Source organism: Chinchilla lanigera, unplaced genomic scaffold (genome assembly GCF_000276665.1).
Source record: "Chinchilla lanigera isolate Chin_1 unplaced genomic scaffold, ChiLan1.0 scaffold00028, whole genome shotgun sequence".
In the NCBI taxonomy this organism is placed as follows: domain Eukaryota; kingdom Metazoa; phylum Chordata; class Mammalia; order Rodentia; family Chinchillidae; genus Chinchilla; species Chinchilla lanigera.
The window spans coordinates 4,666,956-4,688,277 of NW_004955429.1; the positions used below are offsets into that span (position 1 = coordinate 4,666,956).

The window sequence follows — 21,322 nt, forward strand, 5'->3', positions numbered from 1 at the left end:
GCCTCCCTGAGTCCCAGCTACACACTTTGGGACCTTTGAGCCTTTCTCCTCTCTACTGAAGCCCTGCATTCCTGAAATTGAGCAGCTCTTCAGAAACAAAACCTATTCCTTCCAGCCCAGTGGGCGATCCCAGGAAAAGAAGTCACTTCCTATGATAAAATGCCCACAGCGGGCAAGGAGGTAGACGCTGTCAAGCTGCTCCTGCCAAACAATGCCCACTATCAGGAAAGACTTTCTGATCCCACCTGAGGCAAGCCACGTGATGAAGAGGCTCTGTGTGCCCTGAGTGCTTCTCAAAGTTCATGCTTTGTACTAAGAGCATTAATCAAGCTCAGTTCAGAAACAAACACACTCTAGTGCAAACACAAAGTAGCTCCTAATCCCCCACTGCCCAGCCCAAACTCTAGCCCTCCTGCCCCACATTTTTCTTTGTATTATCTTTTCCCTTCTTTTCTGAAAAGTGGCCCTGGGAAAAAAATTTGTTCTTGAGAAGACAGAAGATATGGAACAATAAAGTAGACAGAGGGTCTTCTTAAAATTAGGACAGTAAGACATTGGCTCTATTCTGATGACCTCTTCTCCTCAAATTAGTTTCCAATTTTCTTTTCTTTACTCTGCTGGGGATTGAACATAGGCCCTCATGCAAGCCAGTCAAGTACTCTGCCACTGAGCTACATCCTCAACCTTTTTCATTTTTTATTTTGAGACAGGGTCTTGCTACATTGCCGAGGATGGCCTTCAACTTGTGATCCTCCTGACTCAGCTTCTCCAATAGCTGAGATTACAAGTGTGCATCATCTTGCCTGGCAGTTTCCAAAAAAAATTGTTCAGAGGGTTTGATCATCTTCAGCAATCATTACTCCTCCCCATTATAATACTGAACGAAGGCAGTAGAATCTGAGATTGTTAATCAAATGAGAACCTCTTTCTAGCGATGGTCTCACAACCTTGATGGTCTGAAGCTGAACTCTGAACTTCTGATTCTGCTGTTGATTTGTTCCAGGAATTCCTCCTATACTTCTGTGTCTGGGGCCATGAATATCAAATGGGCTAAGTCATTACTTCATTATTTTGTGTGCACAAACGTAGGAACAACATACATTCTAATTAACATCACCAACAAACATTCATGAGTTTCCAGGCAGAAAAAAATGAATGAAATGGAAAATAGCCACTTGAGGACATCCCTAGGAGGATGAACAGAATGAGACAGAGTTCTCTTCTTGAAATAGGAGATCTCACAAAATAACGAAATTCTGAACATCTGAATGCAGCCAATGTAAGAATAGCTTGCTCTATTTTACCCCACAGACATCATCCTTGAGAAAAAAGTCCAATTATATGACACGGTCTCACATTTAGAAAGTTATTTTTCCTGATTTCCACTCCCAAATTAATTGATGACTCAGAATCCAGACCAGGCTATCAGTTCACTCCACACTGGTAGACTCACATTGTAATGATTTATAAGAGGAGATAAGCAGTTACCTACTTCTCTCCTTTGTGAATCCTTCTGTCTCCCTTCATATCTTTTTGTTTTCTCCCAGTTCTAGAGATTAAACCCAGGGCCTGCACACTTTTACTTTATCTAATTTTAGTTTTTATTTTGAAACAGGTTCCCCTTAAGTCGCCATGTTACCCAGGCTGGGCTTGAACTTGTGATCCTTCTACCTCAGCCCCCAGGGTGCTCAGATGACAGGCATGTGCCACCATGCCTGGCTCCTTTCCCATCTTAGCACCTAGGAGAGGTCTCCTTGATAATGAAAAGGAATGCATCTCATTACTATCCAAGGCCAGAATAAAAACTTCAGTTGCTGTGGACGCATCTGCACCAATTAGCTCAAAGCAAAATTTTGGATGGTCTCAAAATTTCAACAATTATTATCCATTCTTGGCCTGTCCCACATTTATATTAAAAACAAAGATCTGGCCTAGCATGGGGGTGCAGGCCCATAATCTCTTCACTTTGAGAGAGTGAGGCAGGAGGATCATAAACTTGGGGCTCAGCCTGGGCAAAGTGGTAAGACTCTGTCTCAAAATAAAATATCCTGGTGCTTCAGGAGAGTTCTTCACAAAAAGAAACAAACAAAAAGCCCTTGTAATACTGGTCAAATTAATTCTTGGTTTTTTATGATACAGCAATGAGTAGTGGTCTAGGGCAAAGAGAAATATGTTTTGCTTTTGAACATACATGCTGAGACAGGCATGCACATATATTCACTATGTATATTTTCAATATCTAACTTTTATATTTACAAATATATTTTATATTTATGTAGATGAGAACATATCTCTTGATGGAAATGATGTGTCAAAATTAAAAATATCAAAATCCCTCTCTGGCCTCCTTTCAATGCTCCCGTCACAGGGTGATACTGAACAGCAACATTAGCATTTTTGCTAAATTTCTTCAGATCGTTGTTATGAATAATAAAAATACAGAAACATTTTAAAACAACATATTCAGTCTTGAAATGGTCAGATTAACATAATTACAGCCTTGGGTTGCCAACAGTGCCCCGTTGCTCATTTTCATGCGAATGCAGAGAGTCCTGCAGATCACAAGCTAATAGGCTCCTTGGTCTAAATATATACAGCTAAATCTGCAGCAAATTTCTGAAGCGTTAAGGTCTGAGCCCTGTAGATATCTGGTGAGTAAATTACGCTACAGTGGAGCAGACATATATATTTTTAAGTATCTTTTATTTTGTAGTTACACAGCTGCTAAGAAATATATTTTTAGATTTGCTTTGAAAAGCGAGCAAAATGGGTATCCACTTTGTGGATATGCGTCCAAAATGTTCCTTCAGTCGCTACTTGTAAATGGTTTATGTCTAGATGCCCCCGCCAACCCCGCCAAGCCTCATGCACTCACAGGTGGATCTCTTGGAGTGTGAGTGGGGATCATGAGGGTGTGATTCGCATTAGTGGGCTGGTCCACGGATGAGCTTAGAGCTAACCGTGATTTAGGAGGCGAAGCATGGTTGGAAGAGGCGGGTCACAGGGGCGTGGCCTGGGTGGGCGTATCTCCCCTCTCTGCCTCCCTTGAGTTTGCCCTCTGTTTCCTGTCTGGCAAGCATGCGCTGTTTCTCCTCTGCGATGCCCCTCTGCCCCGCCAACCCGTCTGGGAGCCAGCTGACTAGGGACCAAAACCTCTACAAACTGGGAGCCAAGATAAACCTCTCCTCCTTTCACTTGTGGGTGTCGGGTATTTTGTCGCCCCGATAAGTAACTAAGACACTACTTACTACAAGTTGTCAAAGATCTGTAGCGTGTTGTATTTCTGTCCTTTTTTTCCTGGAAGGAAGTGCAAGGGATAGTTCTAGATGCTCTTCCTAAACAAAGCAGGTTCTGACCACAAATCCTATGTGGTAGAAGTGGCACGTTTCATGGAAAATGCACGTCAGTATTTAAGCACACTGTACATCAGACCTCTGCTACTTCCGAATTTCTCCCACTATTGACAGTCATGATTTCTCATTGTCGTTTGGCAGCTCTGCTACTCTCTCAAGAACAAATGAAAAGGAACAGTTTCAAAGACTGAAATCAGAGGAGGCCAAAACATGACCTTTGATGTCACAGGAAAAGGAAAAAAAAAAAGAAAAAGGAATAAAAATCAAGGACATGTGTTGATCAACCAAATGAGTCAAACATATTGTCTGTGTTTGAGGAATATGGAGTGAGTTAGTGCTGCTTGAGCAATGCAGACAGATCCTGCAGCTTACGACACGCGGGGTATTCACACCTTTTATCTGGAGGGGCCTCAAATTTAAAAAAAAACGCACAAAAATGACTTAATAGCTCCTCTTTTGTGTCAAATAATAAGCTGCTGAGGTTTTGAGATCTCTTAAGGAAGATTTAAATTGGATTTTGAAATTGAAATAGTTGATTTTTTTTTTCAGTTGTACAATCTCTAATGACGCTTTACTCCACTCAGTCCAGGACCTTGTCACTTGGGCCTCATTTCTATATTCCATGCATTAATAAGATACCTGTCGCCATTCTGGCCGTATCCTTACACCAGCTGTACCACTGCTCCTTCATTGTTTTTCCTTAAGTCAATATTAAATTGAATTTTTTTGCTTCTTAACTGTGACTGAAACAATATTATTCATTAAACTGTCATGTTTTCTGTACTACCAGTTTTTAAAAAAAAAAATCAAGAAGAACAATATCATACAATTATCAAGCCAGGCGTGGTGGTGCACGCCTGTAATCCCAGCACTCGGGAGGCTGAGGCAGGAGGGTCATTGTGAGTTTGAGACCAGCCTGGGCTACAAAGTGAGCTCAAGTTTAGCCTGAAGTGCATAGCAAAAACCTGTCTCAAAAAGACCAAACAAACAAAAAACAAAAACCAATTATCAAAATTTTAAAACCTGCTTTTCTGCCACATATAACTGACTAGTTCCAAGTGAAGAATAACTTTGAAAGTAGTCTGATCAGTAGTATCTTGCAGCTTTAAGCAGAGTGACTGTAGAAGTTACCTGCCATAGTGATATGACTGAGTTTTGAAGATAATACTGTATTACTACACAACTTTGTTAAGCCAATACTGTTTTATTCAGAGCATCTCATAATTTGGAGCAGTACCTGTTTTTCAGTTGACTTCATGGCTTTTTCTCCTTCCACTAAAAATACTGGATAATCTAAATCTAGTTCAAAATCCATTTATTTTTTGGTCCAGGCCCATGCATTTCCAATTAATGAGCTCTGGCCCTACTATAGGACTTTCATTCTTCTTTTAGTAAGATCATCCAGAAGAGAGAGAGACTGAACTGCTTCCTGGAAGGTAAATAAAGCCTAGTTACACTCAACTACAGCAATGGATGGCCATGTCAAATGCACAGCTTTCTCCAACTCATAAATAAAACAAACCACATGAGACACAGGGGTGAGAACCAAAGCAAACAAGCACACGGCACTGGACATGGGCAGAGGGCGGGGCTGGGGCAGCTGGCTTGGGCTCCAACCCTATTTTTCACTTCCTTATTTTGTGACCTTCACCAAGTCCTTCCATTCACTCTGGGCCTCCTGGCTTTCAGCTTACAGGTGAGTGGGTTACCGAAGACAATGCCAAAGACTCTCTTTTCACCTCAAAAGCCTGGTAACTCCAAAAGTCAAGCCTGCTCATTGAGAGAACACCAGCGAGACAGGTCAGGTGTGTTTGCTAGGGCACAAATTTAAAGCAGCCAGCTCGGGCCGGGGATTTAGCTCAGCGGCAAAAGCGCCTGCCTGGCAAGCGCAAGGTCGTGAGTTCGGTTCCCAGTACCGGAGAAAAACCAAAAAACAAACCAAAAAAAAAAAAAACAAAAATAAAGCAGCCAGCTCTGTTTCCTCAGGGGCAGGCGAGTGTCCATGAGCCCTGCAAATCATATGCAAATGAGGAGACTGCCAGCCCATGGGGAAAAGCAGGGTAGGGACCAAGCAAGGTATCAGCAACGGCTGTGTGTCTTTTTCTCTTTAAAGGATAAGTACAAAATTCCTTCTACACTAATATAACATTATATTAGTTCTACACTTATATAACATTTATATAAAATAATACATGCTTGCTTGAGAGCTTTCGAAAGAGCATACAGAACAGTCACCTAGAAGTCTACTATGGCATGGGATCTGGGGCCCAAGGGCCCTACGTTGATGTGGGAGGGAACATTCTGGGACGATCTGGACGGCCCCAATAGGGACCCACAGGAAACATGGGAAAGGGAATTCCCCCACCAGAGACACGCAGGTAACAGGACTCCAGCTTGAAAGCAGAGGGACACATGCTCCAGGGTCAAAGGCCGTTTCCTCTAACATCTATATTTATAAGATCAAAGAAAGGTGTGGCATAGTATCAAAAGGCACAGGGGGGTGGCCCACACCTCCCTTGCATACTTCGGCAAAGGCTCTGAAGTCTTTGGGATACACTGCCTGTGCCTGCTTGAAGAAGGAGGTGGCCCCGGTCCAGGTGACATTCGGTTGTGTTAGCTGTTTGACCAACCCTAGATTCTGATGCTGAAATAGGGTTGGAAGCAAGTCACCTTGGTCCAGAAGCTGAGATGAGCAGCTGCATCCCTGGTGATGCTGCTGGCAGTGATTGCTGTGCATCACAAATCACCGGGATATTTTTGCTGCTGAGTTCATGTCTCAATCTTCAGCAAGGGGTGGGAAGAGGATGCTGAAGGTGCAGCTCTGCTTCTGAGTGGGCTCAGCCGCTTCCCTGTCAAAGGGTGGCGGGCAGGCACACTGAGCTAGTCCGTCTTCCAAAAGACCTCTCACTTCCAAACCAACAGCACAAATACACTCCCTGCTCTGTCCTGTGAACACATTTTTTATGAGCAAAACAGCACATGAAGCAAAGAAAGAAGCAATAAAAGTCTTTGCAATAAAAAGCCGTTTATCCAAGGTGATTTTTACTATCTCCACCCTACCTGATGTTCGCTCTTTCATTTCACTTGAACTTGTAACCAAATCCCTGGATAAACAATCAGCCTGATATAGTCCTAGGGTTTGGATGCTACAGATATTAAAAAAAAAAAAAAAAAATTCCAACAAAGCACAAAATAATTTATCTTAATGCCAAATAAACATTAATTAGTTCTTCTTCTTCTTCTCAAGATGAGTTATCTGTATTTTATTCCAGACTAGAAGCTGTCATCTACTGGTGAAGCTGTGTGGTGTAGGACATAAAAACAAAAGGTTTTAGAAAGACAGGCTCAATTTAAATCCCAGCTCTGCTACCTAGTAGTATGTGAAACTGCTGCAGAATCTCTCTCAATCTCAATTTCCCCATAGTTAAATGGGTAGAAAGAACCTATGCCACAGGCTGACTAAATGAAATGATATATGTTGTTAAGACCACACTGGAAAGTAACGATTCATGCGTATTTAACTTCTCTGATATAAAAATATCCTCAGGAGTACTGATAAGTAGATGTGTTCCTTTAAAAGAAAACCAACTGATGTAAAAGAACACTGATCTCATTAAGTTCTTTTGAGAGAAATAAATGCAAAATATTGTGACATAATTATTGCATGAGTAAGACAGAATAGTTATGTCAAATAAATATGGTTTCTATCAGAGACTTTTTTCAGGGGATCATTAAGCCTGACACAACAGGCTTGCTTGTCTCTGTTACTTAGAAACTGTAGGGTGTTCAATTTATTTCATAAGGCTTATATTGATTTTTCTAAAAAAATTTTTTTCAAAACAAAGATAAAATAGCCATTTTTTATTTAAAAATTTAAAGCCATTTTCATAAGGAAAAAAACATCAAGTAATTTCCCCTTCAGTGTTAAAAGACACATACTAATCCCATGTTTACCATACCCTCTGGTTTTTGTCTACATTTGCCTCAGAAACTGAACACAAGTCGGCAGCCTCATGATAACTGTCACAAAACACATAAATCAACAAGCTCTGTACAAGCAAACTACATTGGCATTTAAAACCCTTTTCTAAATTACACGGTTAAACACAAACTAGATCACAAGGTCTGTAGACTGGAGACAGCCTAATATAATTTAAGTGGCTCTTTAAAAAAGCAGACTAATACCGGCAACAAAGAGGTCTCCTAAGCAATGTAAGGAAGTTCAGAGAAAAACCTCCCCTTGTAATTCCTTACTGAATTGAACTTGAATACAGAAGACTGCAGGGAATGTAAATGTGCCAGAGTGTGACAAGAGAATTTCTGAAGATTATATTTTGCTGTAAAGACACGGCTCTTACCTTTCATGTTCCATAAGCCTTTCTTTTCTGGAAGAAACTTTCTAGATTTGCAGAGACCTGGAAACCACCCATCTCTCTCGAATGCTTTCAGCTCAGCCTATCTTCATGGTGACTAAATGCCAGGCTTGGTTTTCTTACAGAAGGAAGCTTTTAGTCAAAATATGTGGTTTAAAGGAGCAGTATCCATCCTTGTTAAAACTATTTCACGGACATTCAGAGGTTTTGTTTCTACTCTATGAAAGTTAAATCTGAGTAGGAAGGCATTTTTCCTGTCCCGGAAACCAGCATAACTAAGACCAATGCTGAGCTAACGAGAAATGTTTCTTCCATGTGTTCTCGTCTGGCAGACACTGCAAGCCATATCAGGGAAACACGTGATGTTTATAAATACAATATGGCTCATGTTGTCATAACCTCTCAATGACAAAAAAAAAGTGCAAGGAAAAGCAAGCAGACACACAGCGGGAGAGATGAGATTTGTGTCACTTGGAAGCTGCCTATCAGACACGCATACATTACCTTCTTTTTTCTTAAAAAATAAGACTTTCTAACTGGGAGCAGCGAGGGAAGAAGAAAATATCTGCCACGTTCTGGATACCCAGTGCATTAGCTAAGTGCCGTGATAAGAGCAATTTCTTATCAGCTGTAACAGAATCATCCTCTTGCATGTCAGAAAGACACAACGCAAAGAGGTATCATTAGATCCATCACTCATAAGCCAGTTCCATGGCATTAGATCAAACAAATAACGGGACCAAGGCAAGGATTTCACAGAGGCTGAATTGATGTGGAAAGTAGAGATGTCGCATCATTATTGATTATTGGCTTTTCTGATCTACTGTCAGGTCTGAGAGGGTAGTCAGCACACACATCTGGATCACTATTATATCCTGAAGATCTCACATGAGACCAAACCAGAGTGAGGAGAAATCAGTGATGCTTTCCACTAAGGATGAGGTTAACTGTTCCAAAGTCATCACCCGTCTTATAAGTTTGGGGGTATTTGAAATACTGACTACCAACTCAATTTAAAAGCAAGATCTGTCCGGTTGCATTATAAATACAGCAACACACGATCTGCCGTATTCAGATTTGTTATGCAGAGACTTGCCTTACTTTCTACCACAGGTGAATGTAACTCCTGAAACCCGCCCCTCCAGAAAAGGAGAGGGCAGACGGGTGCGTGTTTCTGGTAATCATTTATGTTCATCTGACAAAGTCAGACCTTCTCCCTTATTGTTATTCATCTCTTAAACTTCAGATTATACTGCTGCAATGTGGAATGCTGTTAGGACAGGTGAACATTCATATTTCATGTTGGGTCAGGAGCCCGTACCAGGATAAACTAGCAAAGGTGCAAACTGCAAACCCTTGCATTTATGGATCACTGTATTGATCGTAGCAGGGGAGGAATGAATGGAAAATTTGTGGTAGGAAAATGTCTATCTAAGTGTCATTTTCCATCCAAATACTCAGTGAGAACTTACTCAGAGCAGGACAATATCTGAGAGAGAGCCACAGGAAGCGTGGAGATGAATGAGATGGCGAGTTGCCCTTTGAGAAGTTTAGAGATTAGAAAGAAAGTTAACTTTCCTCCCTTCCTGCCTTCCTCCTTCTCTTCTTTCCTTCCTTTTTTCTTTCTTTCTTTCCTTCCTTCCTTCCTTCCTTCCTTCCTTCCTTCCTTCCTTCCTTCCTTCCTTCCTTTTTTGTCTTTTTGAGACAGGGTCTCACCATGCAGTTCAGGCTGACCTTGAGCTCACTTTGTAGCCCAGGCTGGTCTCGAACTCGCAATGATCCTCCTGCCTCAGCCTCCCGAGTGGTGGGTTTACAGGTATGAACCACCACACCCAGCTCAGGAACATCCTTTCAAATCTTGCAGAAAACTTAAATGGAAATACTAATGAAGGGAGGTTGTAGGCTGAATAAGGAAACACAAAGAGCTGGGTTGAGATCCTATATCTGCCACTTATTAGCTGTATGAATTTGGCAATGACTTCTTTGGCCTCAGTTTTGTCATCTGTAAGAATGAAATCCATACACCTATTTGCAGTTATTGACAAATTTAAATTATATGTAAAATACTTGAACACATCCCCTACTTCACAGTCACAAATAGTGCTATTATCTTATATCCTAAACAACAATGGTAGAGAACAGTATTACAGATTATACTATTCTATACTATTAATATTATAGAACTATCCTGACAGCTATTGAAGAGAAATTAATAGAATTCACATAACTTATTACAACTATGAAAAATAAAGTCAAAGTGGAATGTATGCCAAAGGAAAGATGAAAGCAGGGAAATTAAAAGGAGAGGGCAGGAACAAAGCCAACACACAAACACACAGCAGAAATGCCTGTAACCCTACTGTGGGTGGGCCACAGATTTAATTCTAAGCTTGAATGTAACAACACAAAGAAAGAAAATAATCACTTACAAGAGTCACAGTGTCCATATGGTAAAAATAAACCAAGAGAAATGCAACTATTTCTGGTGATGAGAACAGAGATATTTTTACAGTGGGTCCTCATTAGTGGCGGAAAATGACAAATAGAGAGCACTTGTAGCACTATCATTATAGCCCTCAATGCGTCCCGTTTAACAAGTGTTTACTCTACGTGCACCATCAGTTAGGATGCTGCACCGGCTTTCAGAGGGAGACAAAGACAAGCATGTGCTTTTGAATCACTTACAGTTTAGTGGAGGAGATAACCATGCACAAAAACGATTATAACACAACTGTGTGCAGCACACCCCCGCAAGGGCCAGAGAAAATCTGACAGGGCATTAGGGAAAGCTTTGTGGAGTGGGCACTCTTGCTTAGGCTCTAAAACCAAGTTTTTAACCTTTATAACATTTTATTATGGAAACTTTCAAATCAAACAACAACAAAAAAAGAGAAGACAAAATAATACAATGAGCTTCCATCATCTAGCTTTGACATTTTCCCACATTTTAATAATTTTAATCTAATTTCACCTTTTGTGTGTGTGCGTGGGCAGGTTGCTTGAGTCCCATTCATTGTATCATCTAACCTATAAATACTTTAGTAGGTTTCATTTTTAAAAACATAACTGCCAACCTATTATTATAAACAACAGAATCACATTATCCCTTAATATCATCTGATTCCTAACATATGTTGTCATTTCCCAAATAGTTCTAGGGCTGTCTTTTACAGTTTGGTTTGTTCTATTCAAAAGGCAAACATGGTATGCACATGGCACTTATAGTAGAGCCCTGAGAAATTTGTGTTCTTGCTCACCTTTGGCACACCAGCAGCTTACTGAAGGAATCAGAACATACTAGATGCATGGAATTTTAAAAGGACTCTATCAGTCTGTTTCATGTTGCTATAACAAAATACCCGAGGTTCTTTTGGTTTATGACTCTGGTGGCTTGAAAGTCCAAACAGCATGGTAGGAGAGTCTGGGGAAGGTGTGGTTGTGTCACACTGTGCAAGAGAAGGAGGAAAGGGAATGGCTGCAACTAGAAGAGGCCACGTAGGTGGGATGGACTTGCTTTCCCATGACCCATTCCTGCAAGAACTAACCCAGTCTCAGGAGAACTACATCAATCTCTTCTGAGTGCAGAGCCCCCATAACCCAATCACCTTTCATTCAGTGCTTCCACCTAAGGATTCCATACCTCTCATCACTGTTACACTGGGGACCAAGCTTCTAGCACAGGACTCTTTGGGCAACACACTCAACATATCTTTGGGCAGATATGTAGGGCATGAGAAGGCATTTCAGACACCCAGAACAGCAAGAGTTGACATCAGAGTAAGAACTGGGAGATGATGTGGTTGAGAAATAGTGAGTGCTATACCTGTAGCAGCAGAAGGCTGCTAAGATCTGGAATGAAGCCACCTGGTTCAAATATCAGCTCTGATTCTCTCTAGCTAGATGGCCTGGGGAAAATTTCTCAACATCAGCAACTATTTCATCAGTTGTAAATATAGAACTTTACACCAATGCCTGCCTCAAAATTTTATCTCAGGGATAAATGCACAAGCCAGTCAGCTACTGCCAGGACACCAGGGAAATGGGACCTTGCAAAATGGAATGAGCAGGATCTGGTGACTGGTGCATGTGTTGGTGAACAAGAGTCAGACAAGAAAAGAACCACTGATAACTGACATTTTAAATTATACCCCTCCCATCTGCCAAAACATCAATGTATGTGCATGTGCACATGCATGTGCATACACACACACAGCCATTAAATCCTTCATCCTTCAAAGGATGATCAAACAGGATAAAGGCTTAGGGAAAGCAGTAGACTAGGAATTTTGTCTTCAACTGGATACACTGGAAATATTCAAAATACTGATGTGACCACTTAGAAGCTGAACATTTGAGTTTTGGACTGTAGAAATGCCAGAAATGGGGACATAGTCTAAAGGTTGTTCACATTGACATGATAATAATAAATTGTGGCAAGAGCAGAGGGTGGTGCACATGCCTGTAGCTGTAGCACTCTGGGAGGCTGAGGTCGGAGAATCGCAAAGTAGAGTTCAGCCTCAGCAACTTAGCAAGACCCTGTCTCAAGATAACAACAAAACAAAACAAAAAGAGTTGGGTGTAGCTTAGTGGTAAGTCCTTGGGTTTGATCCCCAGAACCATTACAAAGAAAAGAAGAAATCAGTAGTAAGAGTAAGAATCACAAGTGCAAAGGTTCAGATAAAAAAGAGCCAACCCCAAACCCAAAACAAAACAAATAAACACTCTGACCCCAAAACTGGTAAAGCCGGCCTGAGCATCCTGAAGACGGTTTGGTGCCATGAGGAAAAAGAAGGGTAAACTCAAAACCCTAACAGGTTTGAATGCAAACAAGGAATTCAGTCACGTTAGTGTCCTGGAAGCCAGTGGTTGCTAAGGAGACCAGTCCCTAGTGCCAAACACAAAGTTCAGAAGGAAGAGGACTGGGAGGCAGTGGCTGATTGGAATATTACGAAATGATTTAAAACCCAGGGCTAAGTCTAGGGAGTGTGTTCTAAATGCAAATCTGGCAGTTGTCTGCAATGCAAATCTGGCAGTTGTCTGCACAGAAGTAGAAATTAGAGACACGCAAGTGAAATAACAGAAGGAGAAGAGAGAGAACAATAAATTACAAGAGCAAAGAATCTTGGGAAGTAATTGCCATGAACATGAGAAACTGGAAAAAACCCAAAACCATGAAAGCGTCATCAGGTTTGGTGACGAGGGAGTTACCGGTCATCTTTGCGAGCTACAGAATGGAAGGGTTCATTTATGAATGCACAATTATGAATGAAAAACTTGTGAGTGTACGTGTAATTTGTGCAAAAGGGCTCGATCCATAAAGTGAACTCAGTCCCTTGGGAACTGAATTATCAGACGTACTACGTGATGTAAGGAACCAAAAGCCGAGCAATTATAATACAGCCGAGTGACTAGCACCCATGGTAAAGAATCAAGAGCTGGATGTGCTCAATTCCAGCTGAAAACCACAAGTCTCATTAGATAGACTGGCCTCAGAAATGCTCAGCTAGACTCTAAGTGGAAAACTAGACACATATCTTCCCTACCAAGCATAAATCCCAAGCACAGGCTCAATTCCAGAACCTCCGGATTAATACTTCAGTCTAACATGTTTCTTGGGGAACACCATTTGGAAAGTGTTCTGGGAGAACTACCTGTAAATTTTAGATGTGCAGGATTATGCTTTGTTCTCATTTAAAGGCCAGATGCAATGTTCATTGTTTAAGGAAAGTCTCAGAGAATACAGCAGAGTTTTGGTATGGCTGGTGTGGCCACTCAGCTTGTTCTTACAGATGTCTTTCTCAGATGCATGTTTATTGGTAACAAGCGGCCGGCTGGGAGATCCGACCCAGGCTGTCTCTGGGGGCTGAGGAGCAAAGTCTAATTACATCACGGCCAGGGCTGCAGTGACGGATGCATGCGAGTGGTTACCTTCAAGGCCACACTCACACTGCAGACATACATGAGAATGGAGGCCCCTAAATCCATTGCAACTTGGTTTAGTCTATGACAACCAGTCTCTGTCCTCTATTTCTGCTCTTCACCATGAGCAAAGGGCTTTACAGCTGGGCTACAGGCAGGGCTCAGCAAGACTTCCTGTCCTTTCCTCACAATGCAGACATGTTTATTGGGGGAGGAGAGAGAATCCCAACTTCAAGAGCCAAAAGGTAAGGCGCAAGGAATTCCATGTCTTTAAATTTCTGTAATCGGTGAATAGGGGCCAAGTTACACTTACTATTTATTTCTAAGTAGTCTTCACTGACACACAGGGCTCTCCCATTGGATAGATGGTGACATACGCTATGCCCTCATTTGAGACAACAGTTGTTTTTCTCCCATGAATGACTAGTATCTAAAGTAGACTGTGGAGAACTCAGAGAGTGATCCCTATTGTTTCATCTACAAGTAAAAACAGAACCACCTCCTTGAGACACATCTCAGAAGTCCTGCCTTCTAAACGGCTGTGTGCGTATGGTTAACATTTGATGTTCTCAGTCCTCACGGTGGGTCCTTGTGGAGGCATCACATCTGCTTAAGAGTTAAAACATGTGTCCTCGCCAGCCATAAACAAGAATTGCAAAGCCAAGTGTGGGGTGCTGATGGTCTGGGAATAGCTTTGAGCATGACAGAACTACAGTTCAAAGGCTAGACATATAAAAAAAGGGCATTCATGGGGGCCAAAGCGCTTATGAATGTCACCTAGAACGAGCAAAGCACTGTAATAAAAGGCAAAGCGTCTCATAATGTTTGTCCATGCTCCCTGATTGGCATGACTCAATCTCTCTTTATGTGGCTCTGGTTTACATTTAAAGTGTAACTCGCTAAAAGCAAGCCTCAAAATCCTAGATTTTTTCAATGGGCAGCACAGCCTTCAACTCTAATCACACATCATTTTAGACATTAAAACAAAGTTGAGAATGTAAGAGATCTTTCCCTCCAAATGTATAGGCTGTGGTTCTACTTTGTCATCACTCACGTTCCAATTCAGAATTTCACAGAAATCCTTCCAGCTGGACCCTCAGACTTCTTTCTTGGTTTTAAATTCATGTAGCCTGTGTGGAAGAACCATGATCCCCAAAACATCTGCAACCTAATCCCCTGGACCTGTGCCTGTGTTAGATTACATAGAAAAGATAGATGAAGGTTGCTAATCAGCTCACCTTAAAGTAAGGAGATTTTTTTTTTTTTCCTGGCGTGTAGGTTAGGCCCCGTGTGGGTGCTAAAAGTAGACAAAGGAAGCAGTGTCAGAGGGATGCTATTTTTTTTCTGAGGCTGAAGATAGAGGAAGGGGCCTCCAAATCAATGTTTGTGACTTCTACAAGATGGGGAAAAATAAAAATGAGAAATAGATTCTCTCTAGAGCCTTCAGAAAAGAACTTGGCTGTACAAGTGTGCCCTCATCTCAGAGCAGTGAGATGCATGTCAGCCTGCAGACTCTAGAACTGTAGCATTGTGACTCTGTGGTATTTTAAGCCACTACATTTATCACACTTTGTTACTGCAGCAATAGGAAACTAATACATGCTATCAGGAAGTAGAGCACACGTCACTCAGGAATAACACTGTAACCAAGACAGAACACACCCTGGTTGTTTTTGGCAGTAAAATTCATTCATTTTTTATTTTTCTAGTTAAACTCTAGCAACCAGCTGATGGCTAATCCACAGAAAAATGATACAAAGTGGCACAGTATCTTCTAAATGTGTGTGTACAGCTGAGAAACTAATCTGGTATTTACCCTCCAATTTTTATTTGGGAGGAATGTAGCATTCTTGCTAGAAACTCAATCCCTTTCTAGAGGACCTGCATTAATATGATTTTAAAATCTGCTTTTTTTCTTTTTCCCTCAAAACATCCCTGTGAATGTTTGGATAATCTCCTGAGATGACCTAAAGCTAGAACATTTCAGCTCCCAAATCACACAGATGTTTGTACTCTGCCCTAAACATGGTTCAGGGAAGATTTGCTAATATTTAATGCAGCACAGCAGTGAATAGTCCTGAATTAGGAGGTGAGTTATTGAGTAAGAATGCTAGGACTTGGACAATGTAAGAACATGAGCAGATTTTCCATGCAGCTTGTGCATTTTGGTTTATTTATGTTAGTTCTGTTTACATCAGAGAAAAAAGTGGCCAGAAGCCCTTTAAGTCAGTTTGTGTACTAGGGACTTGAGTTCAGGATCCTTTGATGGGAAGATTTTCAGAATCTCCTTGGAGGGAGAATATAGCTAAGTTCTATGCTTAAGAGCGGGGGATGCAGCTCAGTGGTAGAGAACTTACCTAGAATGTGGGAGACCCTGGGTGCAATCCCCAGCACATCAACCAATCAATCAATCAATCAATCCATCAATCAATCCATCTCCAAGCTTAATGGAGAATTAAAGTGTACCAAGCCTCATTTTAACCACTTTGCTCCTGATGACCAGGAAATATTATTTCTCTACCAAAGGACAAACAATGAGTCACCAAACAGGATGAGTCAGGAGAACCCAAGAAACCAGGACATGGGTGGGGGGGTTGTGATGGGGGGTGGGCTGTGACTATATGGGAAATAGGAACAGGAAGAGGGATGATTTGACCCGCCTGATACAGGTAAAAACAGAGTCGCAATGCTTACCCTCATGTCTCCATTCAAAGTTTTTGGTGTGTGATTAAATGCATGCGAAGGATCCTTGTTGTACACTTTGAGGAGTGATCTGTCCTGAATATTCCTGGAATCAAAAACATCCATAACTGTAGCAGACAAAAGAAGTCTGACTCTGGCCTTTACCTCTGTCTGTTCTTACAGATCAGGTAAAAGCCATGAACAGACAACCCAGCAATTTTTTCTTTAACCATAAGCCAAGTCCTCTCACCCCAAAATAGCCAGATATAAAGAAGGAAAAGAAGAAGCAAGAATGACTTCAGCTTTTCTTTCCTTGTCTTGTTGCTCAGGAAAGTGTTATTCTTTCTGTGTAGCTTTCCACCCATAAATATCAGGTAACGAGAACTTTCTTTCAAGATTCCGAGCATGGAAAACCGATGCTTTCAGAAATAATAAACCCCCAACATTTACAATATGTTCAAAGAGATTTGGTTAATATTTAAATATTTAATTGTTTGATTTGCCCAAACATCTGGTTTGCTGCTTATCTAATGAATGCGAGCATGACCACACACACACACACACACACACACACACACACACACACACACACCTCTCTCTATGTCTTTCTGTCTCTGTCTCCCTCTCTGACTCTCTCCGACAGTCTCTGTCTCTCTCTCACTCCTTCTCCCTCCCTCCTTCCCTGCCTTTAAACATGCTCAGCAAGGGAAACACAATGTATATGCAGTCTAGGGGGAAAAAAAGTACTGCAGAGGTTAAAACTACTATCTTTGCAATGCTCTTTTCCTCCTTCTACAATGTATTTTAAAAATACTTTTCTCCATACAAATTGAATCATGGGATGTAAAGAAATAGCAGCAAATACATTCTTTTCTCCTTTTAAACCCAGCACCTATAGCACATGAATCATACTGGAGTAAAAGACAGAAGTCCCATGTCTTGATCAAAGCCTACCTTAAAATTATTTAAGAGCACGTGAGTGCCAACAAAGCGCTTCTCCCTCTACAGGCAGCTTCGAAGGGCACCCAGTACCCCTTTCAGCTCCATCTACACTGCGGTTCCTTCAAGCGCCGGCTCTAGACATGTGTACGGAGAGATGAATTCCTTCTTCCAGGTGCAGCCACACGTTCCTGGGCAGATCCCAATCACTGGGATTACCAGTTCGTGTCTTTGTTTTAAATGAAGTGGAGGATTCTCTGCACGAGTCTTGTTTTTCTTTTTAAATATCCCCCAGTCATTGCTTGCTTTGAAGCAACAACTAGCCCAAGCTTGCACCGTTTCTCCACATTTCAAGTGCCTCATTAGAAGCCTGCCGGAGGGGGGAGCATGCCGCCCTTGTTATTAAGAGGGGCAAGGCTAATAAGAAGGGAGAGTCACAGAGGTAAGGATGGCGTTCACTGGAGGAGCTCACCCTTGGGCTACAGTCATGTGTGACTCCAAAAAGAAACTGAAAACCTCCCTTAACCCATACAAAAACTTTCTGCTACGGTAAAGGTATTTAAAAATACATGAGTTTGGTTTATGATTAATTTAGAAATGCGCTCATCTGAGATGAACCAACAGGAAAAGGCCAGGTTGCATTTACTTTGGCAATGTTTACAGCATGGTATTCTGACCTGAGCACGCTGCACTATTTCCCAAGGGAAATGCACCCAAACTAGTGCAATGGGATGAAATAGGAAAATGGTTAGCATAGACACGGCCACTGCAACAATACTGAAGAGCGCGCAAGGAAATGTGTCTCCAAGTTTAGAAGATTCAAGTCATTGTCTTCAATTAAAACCTACATAATACTTTATTTTGTCTTATATGATATTTGTCAAAATTTCCTCCACCATTCCAAAAATATATATAACTAAAACATCTTCTGTAAAAGCAAAAAATAGAATATTTAGGGGGAAGGACCATATATATATAATCAAATGAAAATGTTTTCTCCACTGGAACATTTTAGGTATTTTTATATTTATTTAATTTGTTCTTTTGTTCCAGGAATTGAACTCAGGACCTTGTGCTTGCCAGGCAGATGCTGTGCCACCGAGCTATACTCCCAGCCCTAGGTGTTTTTATATTTAAATCAAAGAAACTAACAAGTAAAATTATAAATTTAAAAATTAATGACTTCCCATTTAAGTATTTTAAGTGAAACCTTTTTTCAAAAAAAATCAGGTAGTACCACAGCTTAAAGGCCAACACGATTATCATCTTCACAAATATAAACATATAGGCATACAGAATTATTTGTGTTTGAAGCGATCACCTCTGGGGTGCCATTTTCATCTATTTTATCAACTAGATTTCCATTAAGAAAAAGGATCATGACCTCTTTCCTCCTGTCCTCCTGCCAAGGCTCTTTGTGACTACTTTCTCAAAGAGTTCAAAAAAGAAATCAAAGGTGCTGCAGTCTGAAACCTGGAAAAGGCTTTGGAAAATGGTCGCTCATTGTGATAGCTGCAAGAGTGAGGTGTGATCATTCACAACAACCTCTCAGCCTTAAGCTCCATAATCAACAGTGGCTTTGCTTAGTTTCATGGTTACTTACGATTACTATCTCTCTCAGTGCCTCTAACTGTAAATGCAGGAATATAAAGTGATTGCTGTAAAATAACATGTCCATGTGACAACGCTACATGGGATTATATGACCGCAGACATGCTCTTCAAATATAATGTGATTATTTGGGGTTTAAATTTATGTTTTGTAAATTGAAAAAAAAATTTTTTTGGGTGACAGCCTGATTAATAATTTATTTCAAAACAAGCATGCATTTTCTGATACTCATGAATATTTAAACTCGCTTTGAAAAAGCAGGAAGGTTGTGCAACAGATGTAACACCTATACCTTAGGGCGTGTGTTAACATTGAAAGCCTGAAATTACTCATATACTTTGGCACATGCCTCAGTATGTCACTTGTGATCATTGTTAGATATTTATCAGTTTACACTTATTATGCTGTAGAGGCACATTTTTAAAAAGTGGTACTCATTCTTTCCATGGTGAAGAAATAGAGTTTGCCATCCCCACAGGGCAGGACTCAGAGGTGCACCCCAGATGTTTTAACCCAGAATGTGGACAGTAAAGTCTGGGGTCCTTTATTGGCTGTGTGCTTTGAAGAAGACCTTGAACTCTGATGTACTTGAGTTTCTGGTTCTAGGAAATAAAAGGGCTGACTCAGTCACTGAATAATCTTTCAAGTTCTACACTGTCTAGAGGCTACGCTAGCAACTACTCGTGTGTGTTGATTGTTTGGCTGAGACAATTCAAATGGGTCCTTTCCATTCTGGTGACAGTGGCCACTGCAGCCAGCAAGAATGCTTTTATTTCTTTCCCACTTACAGTAGTATGAGTCTACGTGGCCTAATTTTAGAGTATGTTCAGCAGGAAGTCCTGGAGAAAGTCCACCTGGAAGGCGAGGCACTTGGATAAAGGGCAGCTCTTTAAGAGAAATAAATGGAAAGTGAGAATGTGTCTCAGTTTATCCTGAGAAATCTCATGTATTTATTCTTAACCATTAGGTACTGATAATGCTCCAGGAGGATCACTGCCTAAAACATCCACAGACTCCGGCAATGGGCCAAAGTGTTTGCTGTCAACTCTTGTCTCCGTCTCTACCACCTCTCTTGGCTTTGGTTTCCCTAATTTTAGATAAGATGATGGGCTAGATTATTTCCTATGTTCTTTTCAGATATGACACTGAAAGATCTGATGTAGCATTCCAAGCTCTATGGGGATGAGATATGACCTTAACTTTGTAAGCTATATCTTGAACTCTAGAAAGCTAGACAGTGAAATCACACCTATATGAGCTAATCTTGCTAATCGCCATAATAGTTGTGCTTTCTTCACAGGGATAAGCAAAAAGTAGGGGGCTCGGTAGATTCTACGAATGCAATATAGTGTTCAACAAAACCTTGGAACTACAGTATGGGGAAAGAAAAACCAACAAACGCACTCTAAATGCAACAACAGAGAAGCAAAAAACAAGTAAATGATGTAACTACTTACCTTACATCATTTAATTCATAATAGACATTTCTGCTTTCGTCTTTGATGTAAATGGCGACACTAGGTGACTCCAGCATTTTCATGGTGAGCTGCTGGGGAAAGGCACTTACAAAGAGAGCGCGGATTGTGTCTGCGCTTGTGATTTCATTCGGCATCCTGAGCTGCTTGGTTTCGTCTCCATACTGGAGATAGAGAACCCCTACAGGCAAAAGGGACAGGTGTCAGCCACAGATCAAGACTCTCAGAACATGGTGGGCAAATTAAGCCACTGCTACAAGCATTCATGTATGTACAGGAAAGGCTTGAAAAGCACACATCAAGGGATGTACGTTTAGATTGTCTAAAAAATGAACTACAGTATATAGTTATTGCATAAGCACTCACTTTTATTCTTTGGAGTCCAGGTAGGTACTAAAGAAGCTAATTTTGGATTATTTTAAAACCAAAAGGACAAGGAGCTAATAACCTATGGCAGGCTAAGGCAAAAGGTAACACTTAATTCTCTTGGAAAGTGCATTTAGAACTTGGTCCCTGTAGGGTTATTTTTTCTATGTTCATTAACTAGGAACGTGATCATTACAGCAACAGGTAAGCTATAGAGCTGGATTCTTTGCAGTCCATTCAGAAACATTTTAAGTGGCAGTGCTTCCATATTTCTGTGGCTTTAACAGGTAGCTATTGCATGTTTATACCATATTAAACTATCCGGGAGGAAAGAGTCTGGCACCCCAATATTTCAGAAATAAAGTGGTACAAGACAATTACACAAAGAAAAACGCATGCAGCAAACCACAGAATGGTGGAGTTCCCAGGGGCAGGTGACCTCCAGTGAACCATACGTCTTCATATTTCATGGCCCAGTATAGTCCCTTTCCACACTGATTCTGGGTTTGGCCATGTGATTTGATTTGGCCATTGGGAAATTAACAAGTGTGATACAAAATGAAGATTTGATATTTGCATGCACATTGGAGTCTGTCCTCTTGGT

At 41.1% G+C, this 21,322-nt stretch overlaps 1 protein-coding gene across 19 annotated transcripts in view; it reads right to left on the reverse strand.

Moving 5' to 3' along the window:
• Kiaa1217 (KIAA1217 ortholog) overlaps positions 1-21,322 on the reverse strand; it is a 477,384-nt gene that overhangs the window by 79,627 nt on the left and 376,435 nt on the right. For 18 of the 19 annotated variants that reach the window (XM_013515417.1, XM_013515414.1, XM_013515411.1 and 15 more), the window contains 2 exons: positions 20,335-20,533; positions 16,340-16,433 (listed from right to left, as the gene is read on the reverse strand). In XM_013515417.1, coding sequence (XP_013370871.1) covers positions 16,340-16,433; positions 20,335-20,533 — 293 coding nt within the window. Of the gene's footprint in view, positions 1-7,711; positions 8,045-16,339; positions 16,434-20,334; positions 20,534-21,322 lie in introns of those variants that run through there. The other variant, XM_013515418.1, reaches the window with a different exon arrangement.